At 42.1% G+C, this 25,470-nt stretch overlaps 2 protein-coding genes across 8 annotated transcripts in view; one reads left to right on the forward strand and one right to left on the reverse strand.

Moving 5' to 3' along the window:
• Window positions 1-23,825, reverse strand: part of AKAP3 (A-kinase anchoring protein 3) — a 42,502-nt gene extending 18,677 nt beyond the window's left edge. The window contains exons 1-4 of one of the 6 annotated variants that reach the window (XM_061582599.1): window positions 23,603-23,688; window positions 13,514-13,653; window positions 5,883-6,005; window positions 4,609-4,701 (exon numbers count right to left, since the gene is read on the reverse strand). In XM_061582599.1, coding sequence (XP_061438583.1) covers window positions 4,609-4,701; window positions 5,883-5,885 — 96 coding nt within the window. In that variant the 5' untranslated portion in view covers window positions 5,886-6,005; window positions 13,514-13,653; window positions 23,603-23,688. Of the gene's footprint in view, window positions 1-4,608; window positions 4,702-5,882; window positions 6,006-12,565; window positions 12,615-13,513; window positions 13,654-21,371; window positions 21,481-23,602 lie in introns of those variants that run through there. The other 5 variants (XM_061582600.1, XM_061582601.1, XM_061582602.1 and 2 more) reach the window with 5 other exon arrangements.
• Window positions 23,737-25,470, forward strand: part of NDUFA9 (NADH:ubiquinone oxidoreductase subunit A9) — a 46,832-nt gene continuing 45,098 nt past the window's right edge. Inside the window, exon 1 of one of the 2 annotated variants that reach the window (XM_061582606.1) lies at window positions 23,737-23,867. In XM_061582606.1, the coding sequence (XP_061438590.1) occupies window positions 23,807-23,867 (61 nt within the window). In that variant the 5' untranslated portion in view covers window positions 23,737-23,806. Of the gene's footprint in view, window positions 23,901-25,470 lie in introns of both variants that reach the window. The other variant, XM_061582605.1, reaches the window with a different exon arrangement.

A 25,470-nucleotide genomic window follows, 5' to 3' on the forward strand; every position in this document is an offset into this window, starting at 1 on the left:
TTTTTCACATTCTGCCATATTAAATTGAAAATACCCCCATGTCTTTCTGCTGCTTCCCATAGGCTCATTTCAAAACAAAATCTTACAAAACTTACAGTCCTGAAACACTTGCTTAACAACCCTCTAAGTTTTCATGGCAATACACAAAATACTCAGAGAGAATCCAGAGCAGAGCTTGGAAAAGTTACTTTTTTGAACTACAACTCCCATCAGCCCCAGCCAGCACTGTGCTGGCTGGGGCTGATGGGAGTTGTAGTTCAAAAAAGTAACTTTTCCAAGCTCTGATCCAGAGTTCAAAGTATAAAACAAGAGTAAAAAAATGCATACCCTGTTGGACTTTCTTCCGTCAGTGGTCTCAAGAATTGTTGAAATTAATTAAAAATCAGCCATATTCAGAGAATACATGTCTATTACTGACCTTACCGCATACTCTGGCCTTCATCTTCTGTAGTTTAAAGGTTTAAAAAAATGCATGGCTGATATTTAATTAATTTAAGAAAATTAACATTGGTGTCTACAATAGCATAGGCATAGTAAGAATTGTCAGACTTCTAAAAGCCAGACTAACAGCTGTTTGGCTTGGCTAATCAGGGGGACACACACACACCAGACATTTATTCTACTTTAAACAGTCATGGTTTCCCCAAAGTGTAGTTTGTGAAGGGTGCTAAGAGTTAGGAGACTCCACCTACCCAATCTCCTCCCCTCTCTCCCCTCTTCTCCTCCCCTTTCCCATCTCCCCTGCACTTTCTTCTCCTCCCTCCCTCCCCCTTTCCTGCCCCTCCCCCAAGTTCACCTATCCTAAGGAAGATTGCACAGGAGTAAATCCTATTGAACGCAATAAGCATGCAAATAAGCATGCCACCCTGGGCTCCTACTGGGAGGAGGGCATGATAAATAAATAATAAATAAATAAATGATCAAACCTGCCCTCCTCCTCCCTCCTGCCCCTCTCCCCTCCCCCTCCTTTCCCTCCCCCATTCCCCTACCAGCCTCCTCTACCCACCTCCCCCTTCCTTTCCACACTCCAGCCCTCCCTCCCTCCCCCTTCTCTTCCTCTCCCATGGTCAGTTTCACCTATCCTAAGCACAATCCTATTGAACTCAATAAGCATGCTACCCTCCCCATCTCTCCTCCTACTCCTTCCTCCCCTCCCCCTTCTCCTCCCCTATGGTCAGTGTCACCTATCCAAAGCATGATTGCACAGGAGTAAATCCCATTGAACTCAATAAGCATGCAAATGATCAATCCATTCTCAGCAAACTTGCACATGATTCTATTTCTTACCTCCCAGATGAAAAAGCAGAGAAATTCACTAATAGGCAAAAAAAACGCCTTGTGGTTTAAGAACATTCCTATAGCCAACCTATATTTCTATCAAATTTTAAAAAGCAGGAAAATTGGGCAGCTATAGTGACAGCACCAGGGGAGCAGGAGACCTGACCTCTGCTGTGAGATATTGTACTGCCCTACAAATTTTAAAAAATGCAGACATAATTTGGTTTGTGTAGGGCCTGGTCTTTCACAGTCCAATCCACTTCCTGTGTAGCTTGGATGAATTTGGTAACATGTGCCTTTGAGAATATGTGGTAAGCGGAGTCAGCCCTGCAATTAGCCCAAATAATGAAAAGACATGTGCTGTGCTGATCTTGTTTTAGAAGGAAGCAACAAAATTAAGATGTTGTAGAAACAGATTCTCTTAGGGTTGCTGACCTCATTTCCTCTTCCTACTTCTTCGTCTCTCTTTGGGAGAAGAGACATCTTTCCTTTGTCTTTGCATCAACAACTTAGTTAGAACTAGGAACATTTTTCTATCAAGCATGCATTTCCTATAATAAATAAGCTTTCTTCTTTTCCTAAGGTTAGAGTCTAAGTATGATTATATCCAGAGAAAAGGCATAAAATATCCCGTAATATTCACCCACACAGAGCTCATACTCGGTGCTGTTAGCTACTCTGCCAATGTGTGAAAGCCTGAGAAGCCGAATTTCCTCAGAACTACAAGGAGCAGTGCCCCAGCTAGGCCCGTGTAAAGTGTGACCTTAGTTCAGAAAAACACCCCATGATCAGCACATACATTAGTAACTCTGGTGTATGTTTATTTCTGAGCGTGTGCTGATAGCCTGTGGTCAAAATAATAAAAAGTATGAAAGAAGAAGGCTTGAGCAACTGGGCCCATGATAGTTGGGGGAAAGAGTATAAAAGACTTGGCAGACGACAGCATTGGGGGGGGCCTGATGGCAAGGTGTGGGGGGGAGAGAAGTCTATCCACTTCAAAGAGCGTGAAGTATCTGATGACACACCCCACTGCTTCCTTTTTGTCATTCTGAACTCCTAAACTCACCAACTAGCTGTCAGAGCACCTATCTGGTAACTACACCCCTGCAGGATGCATGCTAATGTGTGTATGTATGTGAGAGAGCTCTCTTGTGTTTTTGAATAAAGGCAATAAGTTGTTGCTACCACCACCACCACCGCGTATTATTATTATAATAACTTTATTTATACCCCGCCGTTTTTCCAAATTGGAACTCACGGCGGCTTCCAGATAAAAGATGCACACAATTAAAAACCTATCAAAAATAAAAGCATATAATACATAAATGAAGAAGTATAAACAGATATAATTAAAAAATGAACGCTAGTATAGGAATCTTGCTAAGGTATTTAAAGGTAAAGGTGTCCCCACACTTATAGTGCGAGTCGTTTCCGACTCTTAGGGTGACGTCTTGCAACGCTTACTAGGCAGGCCGTTTATATGGGGTGGGATTGCCAGTTCCTTCCCCGGCCTTTCTTTACCCCCCAGCATATGCCAGATACTCATTTTACCAACCACGGATGGATGGAAGGCTGAGCGGACCTTAGCAAGCTTCTGTTTGTCATCCGGAAGGTAACTGAAGGAGACTTCCTCTCAAAGAAAATGTTGCGAGCAAGGCATACATGTTTAAGGAAAGAGCTGTTGAATAGACCAAAGGCATCTAATTTCCAAACTTCATTGTCAGTTGGCACTGAATGGAGACACTGGCTAGACTTCTTGCAGGTCATCTCTATGATTATTAAGTTCAGCATGGTATGTTTGAGCAAACACTCCTTTTGTTGCACTCTGTACAGGTTCTCAATCCTTTGGATGCTGGTGGTACTGAGGATTGCTTCATCCAAGAGGGCTTGACCTTTTGCAGCAAAGCCAGCAGCATGGGAATAGTGATTGGTACTGAAGAGTTAGTATGCACCAGTTCAAACACAAGGTGTTTCAAGTGCGGGCTGCTGCCCTTCCAACCCAAGTGACTTGCCAATGCACAGAAACTGCTTTATGTAGCGCCCAGTATCTTCATTTGGAGACATGGGTTGTCAACATCAGGAGCACTGCAGCAGAAGTGGTCAGAGGTGCTGGTATCATCTGCAACAATACTGATGTCGTAAGAGTTACAGAGGTCAATGCCACTGTAGACATGACAGTCACCACCATCTTCATAGGACCTGGTAACATGATGGGAACAGGAGATGGGGCCAAAGAGGCTAGGAGAGATCATTGCTGTAGCAATGTAGGTGTTCTTCTGTAACACATAGCCTCAAACACATGCAGAATCATTAGGGTTGCCCTCAGACCACATGGAGGTACATCTCTCAATACTGATGGCACCACACTAGATTCATCATTGGTGCCAACACTGCAGTGGTGAGTAGCGTCGCCTGCAGTGGCCTTTGGGAAGGTGCAGTAGAAGGTACCAGGCTCACTTGTAAGGGTTGCAGATGGGGAGCAGTGAAGCAGCAATACTGATGTAAAGGTAAGCAGGAGCGACAGTACTGAAAATTTTGATCCTGAGCATAATCTCTGTAATACTCTTTCAGGTGGCTAGCTGTGGGAATCAAGAGATGATACCAAGGACACTTTAGAATCCTTCAGGGAGCAGTCTCAAGCACAGAACGGGAGTACTCAATGAGCGTTTGCTTCAACACCAATCAATTGATTGCAGGGGAGTGATAAATCTCAAGAAGTAAATCTGGAGGAACTGTTTCCACCAGAGGAAGCTGAGGTGAGACAATAACTAAGATTGGAACTGAGGTGTAATGAACCATTCTTTCTGTTGAATCTCCAAAATTGCTGCTTGCAAAGACTCTTTGTGTTTTATTGGGTTTACTCCCAGGTAATAGGTACAGGATTGCAGCCTAGGCTATGGTTTAGGGTTGGCATTGGAGGAAACCATATTTCATATTCCTGTAACAGCTGTGCGGCAGGCAGAAATTCAACAGGGCTTTTCTAGTATGGAAATACAATTATGGGAAAAGCTTCACCTGTTCAGATTCTGTCTGTCAGAAATGATTATTTGTGTGGTCTCCGGTTTATTTTTGGACCCTCCACTCCACCTGCAACGAGGACACAAATTATCATAGTACACAAAGCACATGCAAATTTGTGTCCTCTTTTGTGAGTGGGTAGAAGGACCCCGTCTACATACAGTATACTGGTCCCAGAAAATCCTATTGGAATCCCTGCTCACGTGCAAATGGTCAGATACATCTCCAATAGTATACAATACTATTACATTTTTTTTGAAAAAAACCCTTCTTGTGAAAATAATTATGCTAAAATAACAGTTCATTTCTTACTGTCCAATTCTGTTCCTCTTCATCACTGGGGGCATAACGATCAACTTTACACAATCCACTCTGGCTCTGTAACCAGTCAATGCTCTCTGTCATCTGGGATAAGAAGGAATTACAACTAGAGTAAGATTTACAGGGGCCAATTTTCAGACTTATTTATCTGCATCTAATCATCAGACTATTACAAAAGGGAAATTGAAAGTAACATAAGCTAACATCAATAAAAATTGACAGACAAAAATGTATGAAAACTAGTGATGGAAAGATCTGTAAATTTTGGTTCTCTCAGTTTCTCAGTTTCCCAATCTTAAATTCAGTTCTCCACATTTCTGCAGCAATGGGCCATTTAAACAAAAATATCATGAAAATTCTTCAGCATTTCAGCACAAATGTCTCCTAATAAATAGCAGCAATTGTGTCAGTGTCATGACCCTGCTGAGAATAAGGGTGTTCCGGTGTTTGCTTGCACATATACATGCTGTGCTCTCAACATAAGGCAGGGGCACACATGCAAGCCACCCTGCCAAGACACCTTGTGCATGTCACCCTGCCCTCTGTGTCTGCGACCTTCCTTGTGCTGAGCAGGAAAGGTCTGCAGGCAGCTTTTACTCCCGTTCACTTCAATGTGAGTAGAACATATCATGCGATTGGGGACCCTGCTTTACCTAAGTCAGGTCCTAAGTCATGCAGGAATTCTTCTTGGATCCAAGGAAATGTGAATGAAAGCCCCCTGCAGACTTTCCCTGCTCAGCGTGGGGAAGGCTGGGCATGGCGGGCATGGCGTCATTGGAGACAGGGCTTGAGTGGCCATCAAGGCCCCCTCCCCCCGCCATGCGTGCAGCGTTGCACATTCAAGCATCTGCCTGAATGCAGCCATTTTGTCACCCAAGCTAGCAACCAAATTAATATCACTATCTGACGCAGGTTCTCTTAAAGATCAATACTTCTATTCCACTTTTCCTATAAGTAGAAAGTCTAAAGTGGATAACAAACATAAAACAGAACAATATCAAAAATACCAATGCAAACAATGAAAGAAGCCTACTCAATTCATATAGACATCAAAGCAGCCTAATAATAATTCACAATAGTTCAGGAGATAAGAAAATTAACCATAAAAAGAACAACAGCAGAAAGTTAACTAACCCAGAGAAAAGAGCAGGAGATGAATACAACAGACAGATATCTGACATCTACATAAATGTCAGTAACAGTTTTTAGCCTCTTGTAATTTTCTAACAGTTTCTTTCTTTTAATAATTTTTTTAAAAAACTCACCATTGTTTTTCATATATTTTCTGGGTCCAAGGCAGATCTCTTAAAAGTTGCAATTGACACTCACAGTTTCCAAGAATGGCTTCCATAGGCTGCCATATATATATATATATGTATGAAAAGGATCTACAAGAGTGCAACAAAAGAACTGCTGTTGACAGCTCTCCATTATTTGCAAATTCCCCATCAATCCCCCTCAAACAACCATCCTTGGGTTTAATCCACCTCAAAATTCTCCTTTGCCACCCACTGGAAATGGAATTAATGGAACATTAGTCTTATGCAATTAGTCTTATGCAATTCCCATATACTTTTATGGTATTTACAAGGGAGAGCTTTCTTATGTGGATTCTGTCCTTTGTGATTATGAGTTGCCCTGGGCTCCTGCTGGGGAGGAAGGGCAGGATATAAATCAAATAATCAATCAATCAATCAATCAATAAAATGAGTGCCACAGTTCTGAGTAGGAGCAAAATGAGAATGTAAGGCAGCACAGATGCCTTATTTTCTAAAGATACGCACTTCTTAACATCAATCTACATTTCTTGTACATTTCAGCCAACATTATGAATATTTTCACTACACTTAGAAATTTTCTGATATAAAATACACATATTTTGAAGAATCTAATTAGAAATTAAATTGATCTAGCAGTATTATTCTTGGAAAGAACTACACGCAGTTTGTATTCACATCCATGCACAAAATTTAAAAGAGCAGGGACCCTTTACTATACACAGAGCTAGTACAGACCTGTAAAATTAAAATGTACATAATGATAGATATTATGGCAGAGTTGCTGGAGAATGCATTCCCTGCTATTAAACTCCAATAGTATTTAAAAGGGTAACTAGGTGAAAAAGATATGTTGAAGAGGGAATTTCAGCAGATTTAACTTCTTCTTTTACACATTACATGTGCAGGAGCCCTATTCTTTTTATCTGGTCACAATATAGAGACAGCAATACTGCTAAAGCTAAGCAAGTCTGAGACTTGTCAGTGTCTTGATGGAAGACTGCCAGGGAATCCTCTGCATTCCGCCATGAGCTCCATGATGGAAGAAAAGTAGAAAATTCATGTTTACAACAGCCCTATAACTGTTGTTGCTGCTGTTATGTGCCTTCAAGATGATTACAACTTATGGCGACCCTATGAATCAGTGACCTACAAGAGCATCTGTCAAGAACCACCCTGTTCAGATCTTGTAAGTTCAGGTCTGTGGCTTCCTTTATGGAATCAATCCATCTCTTATTTGGTCTTCCTCTTTTTCTACTCCCTTCTGTTTTTCCCAGCATTATTGTCTTTTCTAGTGAATCATGTCTTCTCATGATGTGTCCAAAGTATGATGACTTCCGTTTCATCATTTTAGCTTCTAGTGACTGTTCTGGTTTAATTTGTTCTAACACCCAATTATTTGTCTTTTTCACAGTCTACGGTATCAGCAAAGCTCTCCTCCAACACCACATTTCAAATGAGTTGATTTTTCTCTCATCTGCTTTTTTCACTGTCCAACTTTCACATCCATACATAGAGATCAGGAATACCATGGTCTGAATGATCCTGACTTTAGTATTCAGTGATACACCTTTGCATTTGAGGACTTTTTCTAGTTCTCTCATAGCTGCCCTCCCCAGTCCTAGCCTTCTTCCCATTTCTTGACTATTGTCTCCATTTTGGTTAATGACTGTGCCAAGGTATTGATAATCCTTGACAAGTTCAATGTCCTCATTGTCAACTGTAAAGTTGCATAAATCTTCTGTTGTCATTACTTTAGTCTTTTTGATGTTCAACTGTAGTCCTGCTTTTGTGCTTTCCTCTTTAACTTTCATCAGCATTCGTTTCAAATCATTACTGGTTTGTGCTAGTAGTATGGTATCATCTGCATATCTTAAATTATGGATATTTCTCCCTCCAATTTTCACACCTCCTTCATCTTGGTCCAACCCCGCATTCCATATGATCTGCGTATAGATTAAACAAATAGGGTGATAAAATACAACCCTGTCACACCCTTTCTGATTGGGAACAAATCGGTTTCTCCATATTCTGTCCTTACAGTAGCCTCTTGTCTAGAGTATAGGTTGCACATCAGAACAATCAGATGCTGTGGCACCCCCACTGCTTTTAAAGCATTCCATAGTTTTTCATGATCTACACAGTCAAAGGCTTTGCTGTAATCTATAAAGCACAGGTGATTTTCTTCTGAAATTCCTTGGTCCGTTCCAATTATCCAATGTATGTTTGCGATATGATCTTTGGTGACTCTTCCTTTTCTAAATTCAGCTTGGACGTCTGGCATTTCTCCTCCATATATGGTAAGAACCTTTGTTGTAGAATCTTGAGCATTACTTTACTTGCATGGGATATTAAGGCAATAGTTCAATAATTACTGCATTCCCTGGGATCCCCTTTCTTTGGAATTGGGATGTATATTGAACGCTTCCAGAATGTGGGCCATTGTTTAGTTTTCCATGTTTGTTGACAAATTTTTGTCAAAATTTGGACAGATTGTCTCAGTAGCTTGTAGCAACTCTATTGGTGTGCCATCTGTTCCTGGTGATTTGTCTCAAGTATTTTAAGAGCAGCTTTCACCTCCCATTCTAAAATTTCTGGTTCTTTATCATACGGTTCCTCCATGAATGAATCTGTCATCCTGGCATCTCTTTTATAGAGTTCTTCAGTGTATCGTTTCCATCTTCATTTCATCTTGGTCAGTCAGTGTGTTCCCCAGTTGATTATTCAGCATCCCTACTCTTGGTTTAAATTTCCCTTTAGTTTCTCTAATTTTTTTGAATAGGGCTCTTGTTCTTCCCTGTTTGTTGTGTTCTTCTATTTCTATACAATAACTATTGTAATAGTTCTCTTTGTCCCTACGTACTACTCGCTGTATTGTTGCATTTAGGGTTCTGACCGTATTTCTATCTCCTTTTGCTTTTGCTTTCCTTCTCTCTTTAACCATTTTAAGAGTTTCTTCAGTCATCCATTGAGGTATTTCTTTTTAACTAGAGGTATTGTCTTTTTGCATTCTTCCCTAATAATGTCTCTGACTTCACTCCATAGTTCTTCTGGTTCTCTGTCAACTAAGTTTAAAGCCTCAAACCTGTTCCTTATTTGATCTTTATATTCTTCCGGGATGTTATATAAATTATATTTTGGCATTATGATTGCTTTGTTGTTCTTTAGCTTTACTCTGATTTTCGATATGACCAGTTCATTATCTGTACCGCAGTCTGCTCCTGGTCTTGTTTTTGCATAAAGTATAGAACTTCTCCATGTTCTGCTACCAATTATATAATCAATTTGATTCCTATATTGACCATTTGGTGATGTCCATGTGTACAGTTGTCTTTTCGGTTGCTCAAAAAATGTGTTCGCTAGAAACAAATTATTGGCTTCACAGAATTCAATAAGTCTTTCTTCTGCTTCATTTCTGTCTCCTAGGTCGCATTTCCCCACAATTCCTAGTTCTTCTCTGTTCCCTACTTTTGCATTCCAGTCCCCCATATCAGCACATCTTGTTTTGGTGTGTGATCGATTTCTTCTTGTACTTCTGCGTAAAACCTCTCCAGTTTCTCTTCTTTTGTATTTGCTGTTGGAGCATAGACTTGGATGATGGTTATGTTAATAGGTTTCCCGTTTAATCTCATTGATACCACTCACTCAGATCTTGCGTTGTAGTTCTATAACTGTTGATCAGTAGTATTATTAACCTAATTTTTGAGAGAGTGGTAGTAGGAGGGTGATAGAAATAGCTTGTCTAGAACTACCAGTGAGTTAAGATTATTTCCAGAGAGGTAGCAGTGTTAGTCTCTTGCAGCAAAAACACCTTGTCACACTTTAAGGACTAACAAATGTATTAATGGCATAAGCTTTTGTGGACTCAAGCCAGATGCAAAAAGTGTAATCTTAGTTGACAGGTATATAAAGGAGAAAGCTATAAGGTGAGAGCAATGAGATGCAAAAAGTCAGTGATAATTATCTTCTCTGTTACATATCTTAATTAAGATTTTATTTCATAGAATCATAGAGTTGGAAGGGGCCTTGTAGGCCATCGAGTCCAACCCCCTGGAAATCCACAGCTAGAGCATTTCCCGCAGATAGCTGTCCAGCCTCTGCTTGAAGACATCCAGCGAAGGGGATCCCACCACCTCCCTAGGCAGTCGGTTCCATTGCCGAACTGCCCTTACTGTCAAGAAGTTCCTTCTAATGTCCAATCTGAATCTACGCTCCTGCAACTTAAAACCATTAGACCTAGTCCTACCCTCTGGGGCAGCAGAGAACAAATCTGTACCCTCCTCTATGTGACAGCCCTTCAGGTACTTAAAGAGTGCAATCATGTCACTCCTCAGCCTTCTCTTCACCAGACTGAACATGCCAAGTTCCTTCAACCTTTCCTCATAAGACTTGTTCTCCATACCGGCTATCATCCTCGTCGCCCTCTTCTGAACCCGCTCTAACTTGTCTATATCTTTCATGCATCTGACAAAGTGTGCTTTGTCAATAGCTAAGGTTAGGTTAAGTTTGGTCAAGCTAAAATGGCTCAACCAGTGGGAATTCTGGGGGATTTGCTGAAAGACCTCCGGGATACTCTGTGCGGGGGAAACCCAAGTGTTTTAACGCCAGACAGCTGCAAATTGCTAATGTCAAGAAGATGCAGCTGAGCCTTATCTGTTATCTCTTATCTGCTTCCTGTGATCAAAGTCAGGAGTTTGGGTACTGTAGATCAGGGACCACTTGGTGTGACCTGTCTATCCCTCCTTATCTTCAAAGAAGGTGATCATAGAAAGAGCGCCTAGGATGGCTAATTGACCCCCTCCCTGTTGCCATAAAATGAAGGGTGTTCCTTCAGTTACTTGTTCCCTCATTTCATCCATACCCATTAGTCTATGGATTTCAGTAAAAGCCTTTGGGAACCAGGCTATCAGACTACGAAGTGAGTATTAGCTAGGATAGGTAAGCTTTGCTATTTTCTTTGTGTGTTTGAATTTCTCACGGTGTTATGTAAATGTATCTCATGCTCAGCCAAGTTGTGAGTAATTGGCTTTAAAGGAAAGTAATGCTACTCTCTTTTTTACATGTATCTTTCTTTTCTTTTTAAATAAACAACCTTTTCTATTTGGTATTACCTGGAGTTAATGACTCTAAATCCAGTTCTTGACCATGAAGCTACTGACTACTGATGGTTAATTTAGGTTAATGCTCCAGAGCAAAGAGTTTAACATTTGGTCTGCTCTAGGATGTAAGTTAGCGCTCTGAGTTTCCCCTTACTCAGAGTGGAAAGCAAGTTAAAAGGGGTGGTGGCAGTCTACCTCCTCCCAGGGTTGGCGTTGGGTGTAACTTGGCCATGGGAAGGTGAGAGTTTGCCAGGGAAGCAGGGGCCTGGGAAGCAGGGGCCCAGGAAGTTGGGACTGTTCTCGGAAGCAAAGACCCCCTTGGGGTTGTTTAGGTCAAGGGACCCTAAGGGGCAATCTTTGACATGATTAGTCCACAAAAGCTTTTGCCACAATAAATTTGTTAGTCCTTAAGATGAGACAAGACCTTAAGGTGTTTTTGTTACAAAAGCCTATCTGGAAATTATCTCAACTCACTGGTAGTCCTAGACATACTGACATCTAACAGCTGACATCTACTGATTTTCTTCGTCACTCATTTTGATTCCATTTTTGCCCCAGTCTAGCTCCAAGCCTGGAAGTAAGAAGCGCTGGGGTAAAAAAGACAGGAGTGGGTGAGAAGGAGAACATTTGCAGCTGACAGATATGCAAATGGTTCAGCACCTTCTCTTCCTTCCCACCAGTTTTCTTTTACAAATTCCCCCGTGTTATCTCAACAAACACACATTTGGGGGCACATGTCGACAAGGCAATGAGAAGTTCTGCTTTTACTCTATAGTATTTCTATGGGGCAGTTTTAAATATGTAACTCTGGCAGTTTTGTGGCAAATACCTGTATTTTGTAGAAATCATATTACCACATCAGTTTTCAGCTGGGGATAGTGAAATTCAGCAAAGACCAAAGGTTTTCTCTTGAACGCATTCACTTAAAAAAACCTGGTTTGCTGTGACTGTCTTTTTAAAATAATTTTTTCTCATCATAATTATAGCAATCTTTTCAACACAGGTTGATCACACACATACACACACACACCTTTTAGTGAAGGGCTTTGTGTCTTTGGCGTGCATGCCCAGTAAATTCAGTTATTTACAATTAACAGTCATTCAGGATCAGTGAGCTGGCTAGAGACAAAGGTGCACCAGAGAGATTCTTACATCTGAACTGAAAAACGGGAAAGAGGGAGCAATAGGGACTTTTTCCTTTCCTCTCTTAATGTTGCTCCTGGGAGAAATGCCAATATTTTATTTCTGTTACTTCACATTAATGAGGTGAGCCCAAATTGGAAGGAAATTGTCCATTCCTCACCACCCAGTACACCAAAGACAAAGCAACAACAAAGCCACGTGGATCACAATCCAGCTGGTCAGAATTATTGGGTTCATTCTTTTGCTCTGGGTGCCCCCCCCCAAAAAAATAAGCACTCTCTTCAGTAGAGTAGCTGAGTGAAAAAGAGGATAGACTCTTCCACCTTAAAAGTTATGACGAAGAGGGAATTCAGCAGGTGTAGCTTACCCTGTTTTATGGCTTAAATTCATCATAATGTCTTAACCATAGAACTAACTGTCCTTGCCTACCTCTATGACATCAAAGCGAGCCTCCACAAAGATTCCCACACACCCAAAAGCAGGATTTTAAACAAGAAGTTCCAGGATATTCTTTGAAGGCTCCCGACACTGTGGTCTCCTCTTTTACCCTCCACCTGCCAGAATGTAGACTGACATCACAATGCACCAGAAGAAACTGGTTTTTCCATGGCAACGGTCAATACCACAAGGAGGATACCTAGTTGGCCAAAGCCCTGGTAAGAAATTTGAAGTTAGGAACTTTTTGAAAAAGGGGGAAAAGAGAGGGCCCCTGTATCTTAAATAGTTGTGTAGAAGAGGGGATTTCAGCAGCTATAGCTTGTCATGCAAAATGACACCTCCTGAAATTTGCTCTTCTACACAAATGGAAAAGATGCATGAGCCCTGTCATCCTGTTCATCTGACTACCTGATGCAGTGTGGATTTTGGATCAGTTTCAAAAACTGAAATAAGGCAATGATCTCAGACAAAAGTGATTCAAAATGATTTCAATCTATATTTTCTACTTCAAGGACAAAAACATGAATTGGTTTGTCGTCATGTACAAGGTAAACCCTAACTTATAACACACACAATAGCATCCTAATTTTCTTTCTTCCTTTAAATCTGACCTGCACAATGTGTGACCCACCTACCAGCCAGCTTGGGAGTCCACCTCTCCCCAGCATACGCTGTAAAAGCTGAAGGTTTATTAAGCTCCTCTTTCAAAGCTAGAACTGTCCCTACTACAGTCAGTGGGAAAGGTGGAGCTGGTCCCGATACATTCTATTGCCTCACACCATTCATGAAGATTTTAATGGATTAATAGTATTTCATGAGTTCAGACTGTAATAAGTAAAAGCTTGTGATAAAAGGAGTTTATCTTTTGTTTATCATTAGAAACAAAATTCCAATGGAAAACCATGAATATCACATGAATAAACTAATCAAGATATTCACCCATTCCGAAGACAGCATATCAATATGGCCAGCCATTCTTTCATTGTAGAATAGCCCAAGGCATAATGGGCTTTCTCTTTAAGAACTCCTAGACCCATCACAGATTGTTCCATCTCCCAAAGGCCAGAATTGGTCTTTGCCTAAAGCACGGGATAAAGTTTATTTTGTTAGATCTGTATTTTAATGGGAAATATCACCCTAATTCTCCCCTCCCTCCCCTTCCTGGGATAGCCACCAATCATTGCCTAAGGTGTCCATGCTAAACACCATTTACAGCAAAACCCTTTAGTCAGTCCTGATTGGAGGGATTCCCTTTGCCTGTCAATCAATAACTCTCTAATGATACACAATAAATGTGGGGTGGTTTTTACTATATCTTATTTCCAGCAGGACATCTAGGAAGACCCATGCTGCTAGCATGTACTTTTGGGAACCTAGCTTTATTCGTTGTCAGTATATATCAGGGGGTAACCAAACTTTTTTGGGTCAAGGACTGCATTGATTGTTGACTGTCATAAGCAGCACCAGAGCCAAAAGTGGGTGGGGTCAAAGGTACTTTTTTTTTCTTTTTAAAAGGATCTCTATGGAAAACCCACACTCACACTACTTGCAGATCCAGGTATATGGGAAAGATGTGCTTGCCTGGTATGACGCTGGTGCAGTCATCACCATTTATTACAGCCTAATTCATCTGAATCAGTGATTGATGGGGAGTCTGTTGCAGGGCCGGCACCAAAAGGCCAGGAGAGTAGCGCTCCCCTTCCACGATCGGCGGCAGGGTCCCTGCCGCAGATCGCAGGGAGGGAGCTTCCAGGCCACCCGCCAGTTCGCTCGCTCACTCGACCTACCTTTCTCCTGTCTTCTGCTTGCTGTGCGTGCTGCTTGCACAGGGCTGCCATTAACCAAGATGGCGGCAGAGACTTCTTTAAGGGGCTGATGTCCCTACCACCATCTTGGTTGATGGCAGGCATGTGCGCAGTGTGTGCACCAGCAGAAGACAGGAGAGAGGTAGGTGGCCCACTCATGCTTGGTGAAGACCATCTTGCAGGTATCCTGGTCCCAAGCTGTGTAAGGCTTGGTACACCAAAACCAGAACCTTCAACTTGGCCTGGTAACTAATGGGCAGCCAGTGAAATTCTTTTCGCAATGGGGTCATATGTTGGCGATACTCTGCCCCAGTGAGCATTTTGCATCAGCTGCAGCTTCCAGACCAACCTCAAGGGCAGCCCCACACAAAGTGCATTACAGTAATCTAGCCTGGCTCAGGTCCAGCTCTTAATACAATCTGGTATGCTATGAAGCCAGTAGTTAGAGGAAAGGCTATTAAGGAGCTTGTCCTCAACAGAAAAAAATAGGGCTCTAAAGGGCAATGAGTTGGCTACTCCTGCTACTATTGTATTTAAAGAATATTGTTAGTCTTTATGTTTTTACAATGTGCTCCTATAATTCTTTTTTAGCATCCCTTATTGTCTGCTGCATTTCTTTTGCCAAAGTTGTGTTCTTTTTTGTTCTCTTCTTTTGGACAAGACTTCATTTTTGAAGCCTTTCCCCCCTCTAAATAACTTCTTTGACTCTCCTTGTTAACATTGCTGGCATCCTCTTGGTCCTAGTAGTATCTTTCCTGATCTGTGATCTGTATTCCAGTTGAGCTTCTAATATTGTGTTTTTCAACAACCCCCAAGATTTTAGAGTGATTTGACCCTCTTGACTTTGCCTTCCAGCTTCCTTTTTGCCAAACTCACTCTGCTGCTTAACTTGCCTTGATGCTTTGTCAGCTGGGGCTCCCTCTAGCAGACAGAAAAAGTAGATGCAGACAAAAGTTATTTTATTTGTAACAGTTACATGTAAGGGAGAATTTCAGCAGGTACATCTTGCTATGCAGGAGTGAGAAAAGCTGTAACTACCAAAATTCTCTCTTCTGCACAACAGTCATAAATGCAGGAGCCCTGGTCTGGTTTCTCTGTTTCATGAATGGGGAACTTGTGGTCCTCCTGATGTTATTGGACTATAACGCCTGTTATCTCTACCCATTAGCCATACTGGCTGGAGCTGATGGGAGAATCCATCAGCATCTCAAGGGCACAACGTTCCCCTATGTCATCCTAAAGAAAGAAGAAAAAGTTGATATATGTGGTTAAGAAAAGAGAGACGCTAGCCTCATGTGGCAGTTTCAGATTAAACACGGCTCCTGGGTCTAGAAAGGTTGAAGCCCAAAGATATGGAATACTGGAATACTGGAACCTTCCTGGAAATACACACACACACATACCTTTACAGACTTACTTTAATCTACATAGATTTTTTAAAGGGCCTTCAACTAAGTTCTACTCGGAGTAGACCCACTGAAATTAATGGACCTAACCTATGACCATTAATTTCAGTGGGTTTATTCTGAGTATGACTATTATTAGATACAGCCCAATATTCTTCTAATTTACATCTTTGAAAACATATGTAACTTACATATGTAAGTTTGAAATTTGAATGTTTTAAATGAACTGACATAGTGAAGTCTTCCTCCTGCTTGAAAAGGTGTCAACACCATCCAGATTACAGCAGTTATGTGTTGGTACTTCCACTGATGGTTGCATGCCATCAAACCAGAGCTTAGAAAAGTTACTTTTTTGAACTACAACTCCCATCAGCCCAATCCAGTGGCCATGCTGGCTGGGGCTGATGGGAGTTGTAGTTCAAAACAGTAACTTTTCCAAGCTCTGCATCAAACACTACTCCAGGCTGCTGCCATTCTTCACCCCATAATCACCTATATGTGATGCTTCATCATGCAGAGGGGTGTCTAGGGCAGGGGACAGAATGGCAGCTGCCCACAGAAGCGGTCCTACCGTAGTCTTAGTGAAACTGGCAACAGTGAAACAGTTGTTTTCCTTTTTTGTTGTCGTTGTTCTAGCACAGTGGTTCCCACCCTGGGGGCTGTGACCCCCAAGGGGGCAGCAAAGTAATCTGGGGGAGCGCAAACAGTAAAGAAATGCCAATTTGTTTCCGGGCCAGATTCAAGGTGCTGGTATTGACCTATAAAGCCTTACACGGTGTGGGTCCGCAATACCTGGTGGAACGCCTCTCCTGCTATGAACCTACCCGTGCACTTCGTTCGACATCTAAGGCCCTCCTCCGAGTACCGACTCATCGAGAAGCTCGGAGGGTAATGACAAGATCTAGGGGCTTTTCGGTGGTGGCCCCCGAATTATGGAATAGTCTCCCCGAGGAGGTACGCCTGGCGCCTACGCTATTATCCTTTCGGCGCCAGGCCAAAACCTTCCTATTCTCCCAGGCATTTTAATTCATTTGTATGTATTTTAATGTTTTAATTACCTTAACATTAGGTAGTCTTATTATGTATTTGTATTTTATATCTTGCGATTTTTGTTGATTATTGTTATTATTGTATGTTGTACACCGCCCAGGGAGCCATTGGCTAAGGGCGGTTTATAAATGAAATTAAATAAATAAATAAATAAATAAATAATAATTTTTTTTAAAAAAAACTCTTCCTGAATTCTGTCTGCTCCCCACTGCCCCTGCAAATGACACCTCCCCCTTGCTCCAAACAAGAGGGAGGACTTTTGCTGAAGCGGAAGAGCATCTTTCAGGCACGCAGAGGGCAGTCATCTGCCTATAAAACATGTGGCAGACACCTAAGTAGACTGAGAATGGCACTACCAAGAAGAAGAGGGGATTACTATTGCCCACTCCCGATTCCTTGCACCGCCACCTTGCTCAGAATGAGAGGAGAGGGCTTTTTATGAAGCAAAAAGAAGCAAGGCTGCAAGGAAAGGCTGCTTTTCCCCTTCCTTCCTGGCAGCCAGCCTGCCTGCCTTTCTTGGCTCCTGCTTCACTACCACCTCCTTTTAAAAATTATTCTTATTTGTGAGGCCACCCAGATATCGCCTTTGGCCCAGACAGCCACGGAGCAGTGAGGAATCACAGGACTTGCTCATCCTCCATCTGTGTGTGTGCCAGCATCCCCTCTTTCTTCCGCCTACATTCTACTCCCCCCTCAGTCTCTCTCTCCAAGATGCTGTGGCAGGTAATGCCAAATGCACGCACGTCTGCAGATGCTTGCAGGAGGGGCAGGTGTATCTGTATGTAAGTGTGCACTGATCTGTCTTCTACTCCGCTCTCATTCCTCAAATGCACGCTAACCAAGTCATCAGTTCTGATGATCATCCCAAGGCCTAAAATACCACCCAAATTAATCCATATACCCGATTATCTGCAGTGCACACTCTAGCATCCCCATCACCTCTATACTGCTGCTTATCCATTTTTTTTACAGCTCAACACTGTAAGAACATAAGAACAGCCTGCTGGATCAGGCCAGTGGCCCATCTAGTCTAGCATCCTGTTCTCACAGTGGCCAACCAGGTGCCTGGGGGAAGCCCGCAAGCAGGACCCGAGTGCAAGAACACTCTCCCCTCCTGAGTCTTCCGGCAACTGGTTTTCAGAAGCATGCTGCCTCTGACTAGGGTGGCAGAGCACAGCCATCATGGCTAGTAGCCATTGATAGCCCTGTCCTCCATGAATTTGTCTAATCTTCTTTTAAAGCCATCCAAGCTGGTGGCCATTACTGCATCTTGTGGGAGCAAATTCCATAGTTTAACTATGCGCTGAGTAAAGAAGTACTTCCTTTTGTCTGTCCTGAATCTTCCAACATTCAGCTTCTTTGAATGTCCATGAGTTCTAGTATTATGAGAGAGGGAGAAGAATTTTTCTCTATCCACTTTCTCAATGCCATGCATCATTTTATACACTTCTATCATGTCTCCTCTGACCCGTCTTTTCTCTAAACTAAAAAGCCCCAAATGCTGCAACCTTTCCTCGTAAGGGAGTCGCTCCATCCCCTTGATCATTCTGGTTGCCCTCTTCTGAACCTTTTCCAACTCTATAATATCAGTTTTCCAGGGACAGAAGTTAAGCTAACTGGCCTGTAATTTCCGGGATCCCCTCTGGATCCCTTTTTGAAGATTGGCGTTACATTTGCCACTTTCCAGTCCTCAGGCATGGAGGAGGACCCGAGGGACAAGTTACATATTTTAGTTAGCAGATCAGCAATTTCACATTTGAGTTCTTTGAGAACTCTCGGGTAGATGCCATCCAGGCCCGGTGATTTGTCAGTTTTTATATTGTCTATTAAGCCTATAACTTCCTCTCTCATTACCACTATCTGTCTCAGTTCCTCAGAATCCCTTCCTGCAAATGTTAGTTCAGGTTCAGGGATCTGCCCTATATCTTCCACTGTGAAGACAGATGCAAAGAATTCATTTAGCTTCTCTGCATTCTCCTTATCGTTCTTTAGTACACCTTTGACTCCCTTATCATCCAAGGGTCCAATCGTCTCCCTAGATGGTCTCCTGCTTTGAATGTATTTATAGAATTTTTTGTTGTTGGTTTTTATGTTCTTAGCAATGTGCTCCTCAAATTCTTTTTTAGCATCCCTTATTGTCTTCTTGCATTTCTTTTGCCAGAGTTTGTGTTCTTTTTTATTTTCTTCATTCGGACAAGACTTCCATTTTCTGAAGGAAGACTTTTTGCCTCTAAGAGCTTCCTTGACTTTGCTCGTTAACCATGCTGGCATCTTCTTGGCCGGGCGGTACCTTTTCTGATCTGCGGTATGCACTCCAGTTGCGCTTCTAATATAGTGTTTTTAAACAACTTCCAAGCATTTTCGAGTGATGTGACCCTCTGGACTTTGTTTTTCAGCTTTCTTTTTACCAATCCCCTCATTTTTGTGAAGTTTCCTCTTTTGAAGTCAAATGTGACCGTTTTGGATTTTCTAGGCAATTGGCCATTTACATGTATGTTTAATTTAATAGCACTATGGTCACTGCTCCCAATTGGTTCAACAACACTTACATCTCGCACCAGGTCCCAGTCCCCACTGAGGATTAAGTCCAGGGTTGCCGTCCCTCTGGTCAGTTCCATGACCAACTGGTCTAGGGCATAGTCATTTAGAATATCTAGAAATTTTGCTTCTTTGTCATGACTGGAATACATATGCGGCCAGTCTATGTCTGGGTAGTTGAAGTCACCCATTACTACCACATTTCCTAGTTTGGATGCTTCCTCAATTTCATATCTCATCTCAAGGTCTCCCTGAACTTTTGATCAGGGGGACGATAGATCGTTCCCAGTATTAAATCCCTCCTGGGGCATGGTATCACCACCCACAACGATTCTGTGGAGGAGTCCACCTCTTTTGGGGTTTCAAGCTTGCTGGATTCAATGCCCACTGATGTTGGGAGAAAGGACTATACATCTTCAAACTGTATGTGTGGGTGAGGAAGGGGATACCAATTTGATTGAATCCTTGTGTTAAAAAAAGAAAGCAACACTTCCCTGCAGGTAGAAGATTAGCACATCAGGGAGTTTCTAATGCAATTCATGATTCTGGGTTTCTGTCTGCAGGGAGCTTTTAATGGAAAGGGACATTTGAAGATGTGATTTTGCCATGCACCTTCTGAAGCAGTCCACTCCATTTCTACCACTTCAGAACTGAACATACTCTAAGAACAAAATAACAGTAGAAAACACAAGAAAGACTAAAGAAGGTTCAGGAAATGTAGGATGACTCAGGAAAAGGCAAAACTGAAAATCAAAAGTGCTAGGAAGTCATAAACAGATAACCCACCTCCTCAAACAATCCACCCTTTTGTCTTTACAATCTAGCATGCACATCACTATCAAATTTTTGCTTCATTATTATTATTGTTGTTGTTAAAAAACTCAGCAGGTTGGCTGAGGCTGGGGTCCACATACTGCAGCTGAAATGTATTTATTTAATTGTTATTGCATTTATCTCCCACCAAATTGCTCAAGGTGGTGCACAGTCCCCCTCCTTTCCACTTTATCTTTACACCAACCCTGTGAGATAGGTCAGACTGAGAGACTATCTGGCCCAAGGTCAGCCAGTGGATGTCATGGCTGGATGGGGATTTGAACCTGGATCTTAGTCTAACACTGCAACCCACCGGTGTTGGGGGACAGGACATCTTCATACTGTGGGGGGGATAACAATTTGATTGGACTTTTGCATTAAGAAAAGAAAGCAACACCACTATGTCTGAAGAGAGCTTTTTATGATAAGAGATATTTGGAGATGTGATTTTGCCACGCACCATTTCTTTAATTAATAAAGACTAAAATTAGAATTAGCATGGGGGGGAGTCACACAATTAGCTTACAAAGGGGGTCCCGTGCTCATAAAGGTTGGGAACCTCTGTTCTAGCGCAAAGAGTAACAAATTTGTTAATCCTCCTGCCTTCATTTTCCTCCTTCCCATCTCAAACAATAAAACTAAATTGTTATGATGGTGGGATAGTGAATAGAGTGTCAGTTTAAAAGACTGCTTGGCCATGAAACTTGTTTGGTAACCTAGGACCAGTTACCCTAACTCCTCACAAGTTCGTTACTAAGATAAAACAAGACAATCTCTACTCTTCTGAGATTCTTGGAGGAAAAACAGATATAAATGTGTTAAATAAAATAAAATAATTATACAGCCACAAGAGTGTCTGTATACTATAGCCAGCGTGGATTTTTCACATTCCGCAATGTTAAATTGAAAATACCCCCATGCCATTCTGATGCTTCCCATAAGGTCATTTCAAAACAAAACCTTACAAAACATATAGTCCTGAACTCAGAAACGCTTGCTTAACAACCCTGTTAATTTTCATGGCGATACACAAAACAGTCAGAGAGAATAGACAGTTCAAAGTGTAAAAAGAGAGAGAGAGAAACCAGAGCCCGTTTGGACTTTTTTCTGTCAGAGTTCTCATAATGTTGAAATTCATTAAAAAATTAGCCATGTTCACAGAGTACCTGTAATTGTAATACTGACCTTGCCCCATACTCTTTCATCTTCTGCAGTTTAAAAGTTAAAAAATGACAGGCTGATTTTTAATTAGTTTAAGAAATTTAGCATTCAACCCTATGATAGTGTCAGGCATGCTCAGTAAGAATCAACCGTCAGTGTTCTAAAAGCCTCACAGCTGCTGGGCTTGGCTAATCAGGGGGCCACACCCACACCAGACTTCATTTCACTTGAGCCAGTCGTGGCTTCCCTCAGAGAATCCTGGGAAGTGTAGTTTGTGAAGGGTGCTGAGAGGAGACTCCTATTCCCCTGAGAGAATGGTTAACAGTCAGCCACTCTGATTGAAGGTCTGTGAGAGGAAAAGGGCATCTAGCAACTCTCAGCACCCTTCACTAACTACATTTCCCAGGATTCTTTGAAAGAAGACATGATTGTCCAAAGTGTAATAGAGGCCTGGTGTGGATGTGGCCAGGGACAGCTTTATTTTACATTTGGGTGGGAGGTAGGGTTGCCATGCTCAGGGCCTGAGAGTGGTCCTTTATCTTTAGGAGAAGAGAAAGTCAGCCAAGTGCAGGTGTTCTTGCAACTTTGTAATGGGAAAAACCACGAGGTGGAATTCTCCCTTCCCCCTGCACAACTTTTAAAGATACAGAAGACCTCTTGGTTGCCAGGCCCAGCCTCCAAGAGGTCTTCTGTATCTTTAAAAGTTGTGCAGGGGGAAGGGAGAATCCCACCTTGTGGTTTTTCCCATTACAGTTTTGCAAGAACACCTGCACTTGGCTGACTTTCTCTTCTCCTAAAGATACAGGATCAGTCTCAGGCCCTGAACCTGGCAACCCTACTGGGAGACTACATGTGCCTGCTGTAGAATAAAAAGGTGAGGGAAACGCTGAAAAGCAATGATACTGTTCACAATGTTTTCCTTTTGGAAAGGAAAGGGGCTTCCCTTCTGCCCAGTGCCCACCCATCCAATCTCCTCCTACCCTCCCTGCCCCTCCCCCAGGTCAGTGTTGGACTACAACCTGGGAAACCAGGGTTCGAATCCCCACACAGCCAAACGGTTGGAACATGTGACACCGATTCTGGCCCGCTTGCACTGGCTGCCTATATGTTTCTGGGCCTGATTCAAGGTGCTGGTTTTAACCTATAAAGCCTTACACGGCACGGGCCCGCAATACCTGATGGAACGTCTCTCCCGATATGAACCTACCCGTACACTACGCTCAACATCGAAGGCCCTCCTCCAGGTGCCTACTCAGAAAGATGCCCGGAAGGCGACTACAAGAAAGAGGGCCTTCTTGGTAGCGGCCCCCGAATTGTGGAACACCCTTCCTGACGAGGTATGCCTGGCGCCTACTCTACTATCTTTTCGGCGCCAGGTGAAAACCTTCCTCTTTGCCCAGGCATTTTAATATTTTAATATTTTATTTAATATTTTTTAATATTTTAGTATTTGTATTTAATGTTGTAAAGATAGTTATATGTTCCATCTTTTTTCCCGAATTACTTTTGATTTGTATTTAATATGGGCTCATTATGTTAATTTTGCTTTTGTTGTATGTTTAAATTGTTGATTTGGTGATTAGGTGGTTTTAAATTGAACGTAAATATATTTTATTTGATGTACACCGCCCAGAGAGCCTTGCTATGGGTGGTATAAAAATTGAATTATATAAATAAATAAAATAAATAAATGAAGCTGACTGGGTGACCTTGTGCCAGTCGCTGCCTCTCAGCCTCAGAGGAAGGCAATGGTAAACCACCTCTGAATACCATTTACCATGAAAGCCCTATCCAAAGGGTCGCCATAAGTCCGGTAGACTTGAAGGCAGTCCATCTCCCTTTTCAAACATGATTGCACAGAAATAAATCCCATTGAACTCAAAAAGTATGCAAATGATCAAACCCACCCTCCCTTCTCCTCCCTCCTATCCCCTCCCCTCCCTCTTGCCCCTTCTGTATTGAACTCGATAAACATGCAAATGATCACATCTGTCCTCCCCTCCCCCTCCTGCCTGCTTTTTAAAGTTTAATAGAAATATCTATGGGCTATAGGTACGTTCTTAAACCCCAAGGTTTTTTAACCTATTAGTGAATAAATATATAATTGTAAACAATAAAATAGTTATCAATAACATCAGATAATGTATGCATACTAATTAACTCCTGCTTATTAATAGCTATAACTATAATTATTATAAAGTATTGCAATCCCTATCCCTTTCAAACCGTCAATTGTTCCTTTTCCTACTATCTACCTGACCACTTTGCGCTCCGCGCTCCGTCTTCGGAGAAAGGGTTTTCATTGGCAGAAAAAGAACGCGACCGCATTCCACGCCTTGCAGCAATCGACGCTTAATTTTTCTCTTTCTTCCGCGACGCACTTTCAGTGAAGCTTTTTGTCCACTTGCAGTCACCGTAGCCTGACGGTGGGGTGGAGCTAGCTGAGTGGCTGGGGAAAGATGGCGGCCTCAGTCTGGTGTTGCCGGGTGCCCTGCAGAGTCTTTCTGTCTCCAAGGATAGGTCTGTGTCAGGAGCCGCGCTCTCTGTTTCTAGGTATCTCCTTTTCGCTTCCTGCCGCGATCCTCGGGAAGGGGACTGGGAATTCCTTATTGTAGTTATGTTTAGCGTGGCGTTCGGGCCACTGGATAGCGAGGGTTGTGTGTGCCCTAAACTTTCTGGTTGCAACGCCAATGTTTAGAGAAGGTCATGATGGCGTCAGCGCCTAAAGTTATTGCATGATAATCAAAAGAGTTAGTTGTTACTCTTCTGAGACTATCCTGATTGCAAAGCGAGGGGCTTTATAGTGAGACTTCTGCGGCTTTCGTAATAGTCTAGAAGAGGGAATTATGGCAAGAGCAGTTTCATAGGCGAGAAAACCTTCTTCACTTGCTGAAAATCCCTCTGTACAGTTATCCGACATGTAGGATCCTTACGTGTTCTTCTTTGCTTTAGGCAAGACTAGTGGTGCTAAGGTCTCGGGGCCCCTTCCTATCTCTAACACGGAGTTTTCAGCATTAGCACGTTATTCGCAATATGGGCGGCATAACAGTGACCTGCTTTATAGGATGGTAGCACGTTCAGCTGTAATGTATAAATCAGTCAGAGGGGCTGGAGATGTGAATAATATTTCTCTGCAGTGTCTTCATACCCTTTGTTTCTAAACACAAACAGAACTGCATTGCGAGTTCAGACCAAAAGTCCTTTAGTTTAGGTTTCCGCTTTCAGCAGCAGCTGGCAGGATATCCCTGGATACCTCACAGCCAGGAGTTGATAGAGATAGCTGCCCTTCTGCTCTTTTCCCCTCAACATTGGGTAGTTTGAGGTAGAACTGTCTGTAACTATGTCCCAATTAATATGGCAAATGGCCATTGATTAGACATACCCTGCATGAGCTCATGGAATCCTCTTTTTGAAACCATCTAAGCTGGCTGGATGACATTTATTTTTACAGGAATTGCTTAATTTACTAATGTGTCTAATTTTAAATTGCCCAGTAATTTTCATTCTAGCAACCATGTATCTGGACTTGCATGGAAAGGATTAGATAACTACTGAATAATGTGTAGTGGATAGTGTTTTGTGGGGAAACTTGGACTTGCAACCACCCACTAAATTTTATTTAAAAAGAAAATCCAAGAGTTAAGATTTTTTTGAAAAAAAACTTGATGTTTTTTTCTTTTTTCTGGCTTAATTGTTGGGAGAACAAATTAATCTTATTTCTGTAACAGGTTTTCATTAAATTTTTAGAAAATGATTGTTGAGAAATCACATTTTCATTGCTGGAAGAGGTAGTCTTAATGAAACAAGCTTTGTGTAAGACTATTTTTCTTGAAAATCTCCAGTTAAGTTAATGGGGAACCAGTGGTCCTCCAGATGTTGTTGGACTACAGTTCCCATCTTCTCTCATAATTGACCAGGGTGGCTGAGGTTGATGGGATTTGGGATTCCAACATCTGGAAGGCCACATATTCCCCACCCCTGTGTTAAGTGATACAAGCAAGCCTTTTTGAAGTACTATTTGGCTATACATTTGTTGGCTTGAATTATGAAATAAATCTGAGTTTTAGCAGTCAAATTTTGGGCATAGTTGGTATGTCAGTATACATTTCTCTGTACTGCTCAC

Source organism: Rhineura floridana, chromosome 8, assembly GCF_030035675.1.
Source record: "Rhineura floridana isolate rRhiFlo1 chromosome 8, rRhiFlo1.hap2, whole genome shotgun sequence".
Lineage (NCBI taxonomy): Eukaryota > Metazoa > Chordata > Lepidosauria > Squamata > Rhineuridae > Rhineura > Rhineura floridana.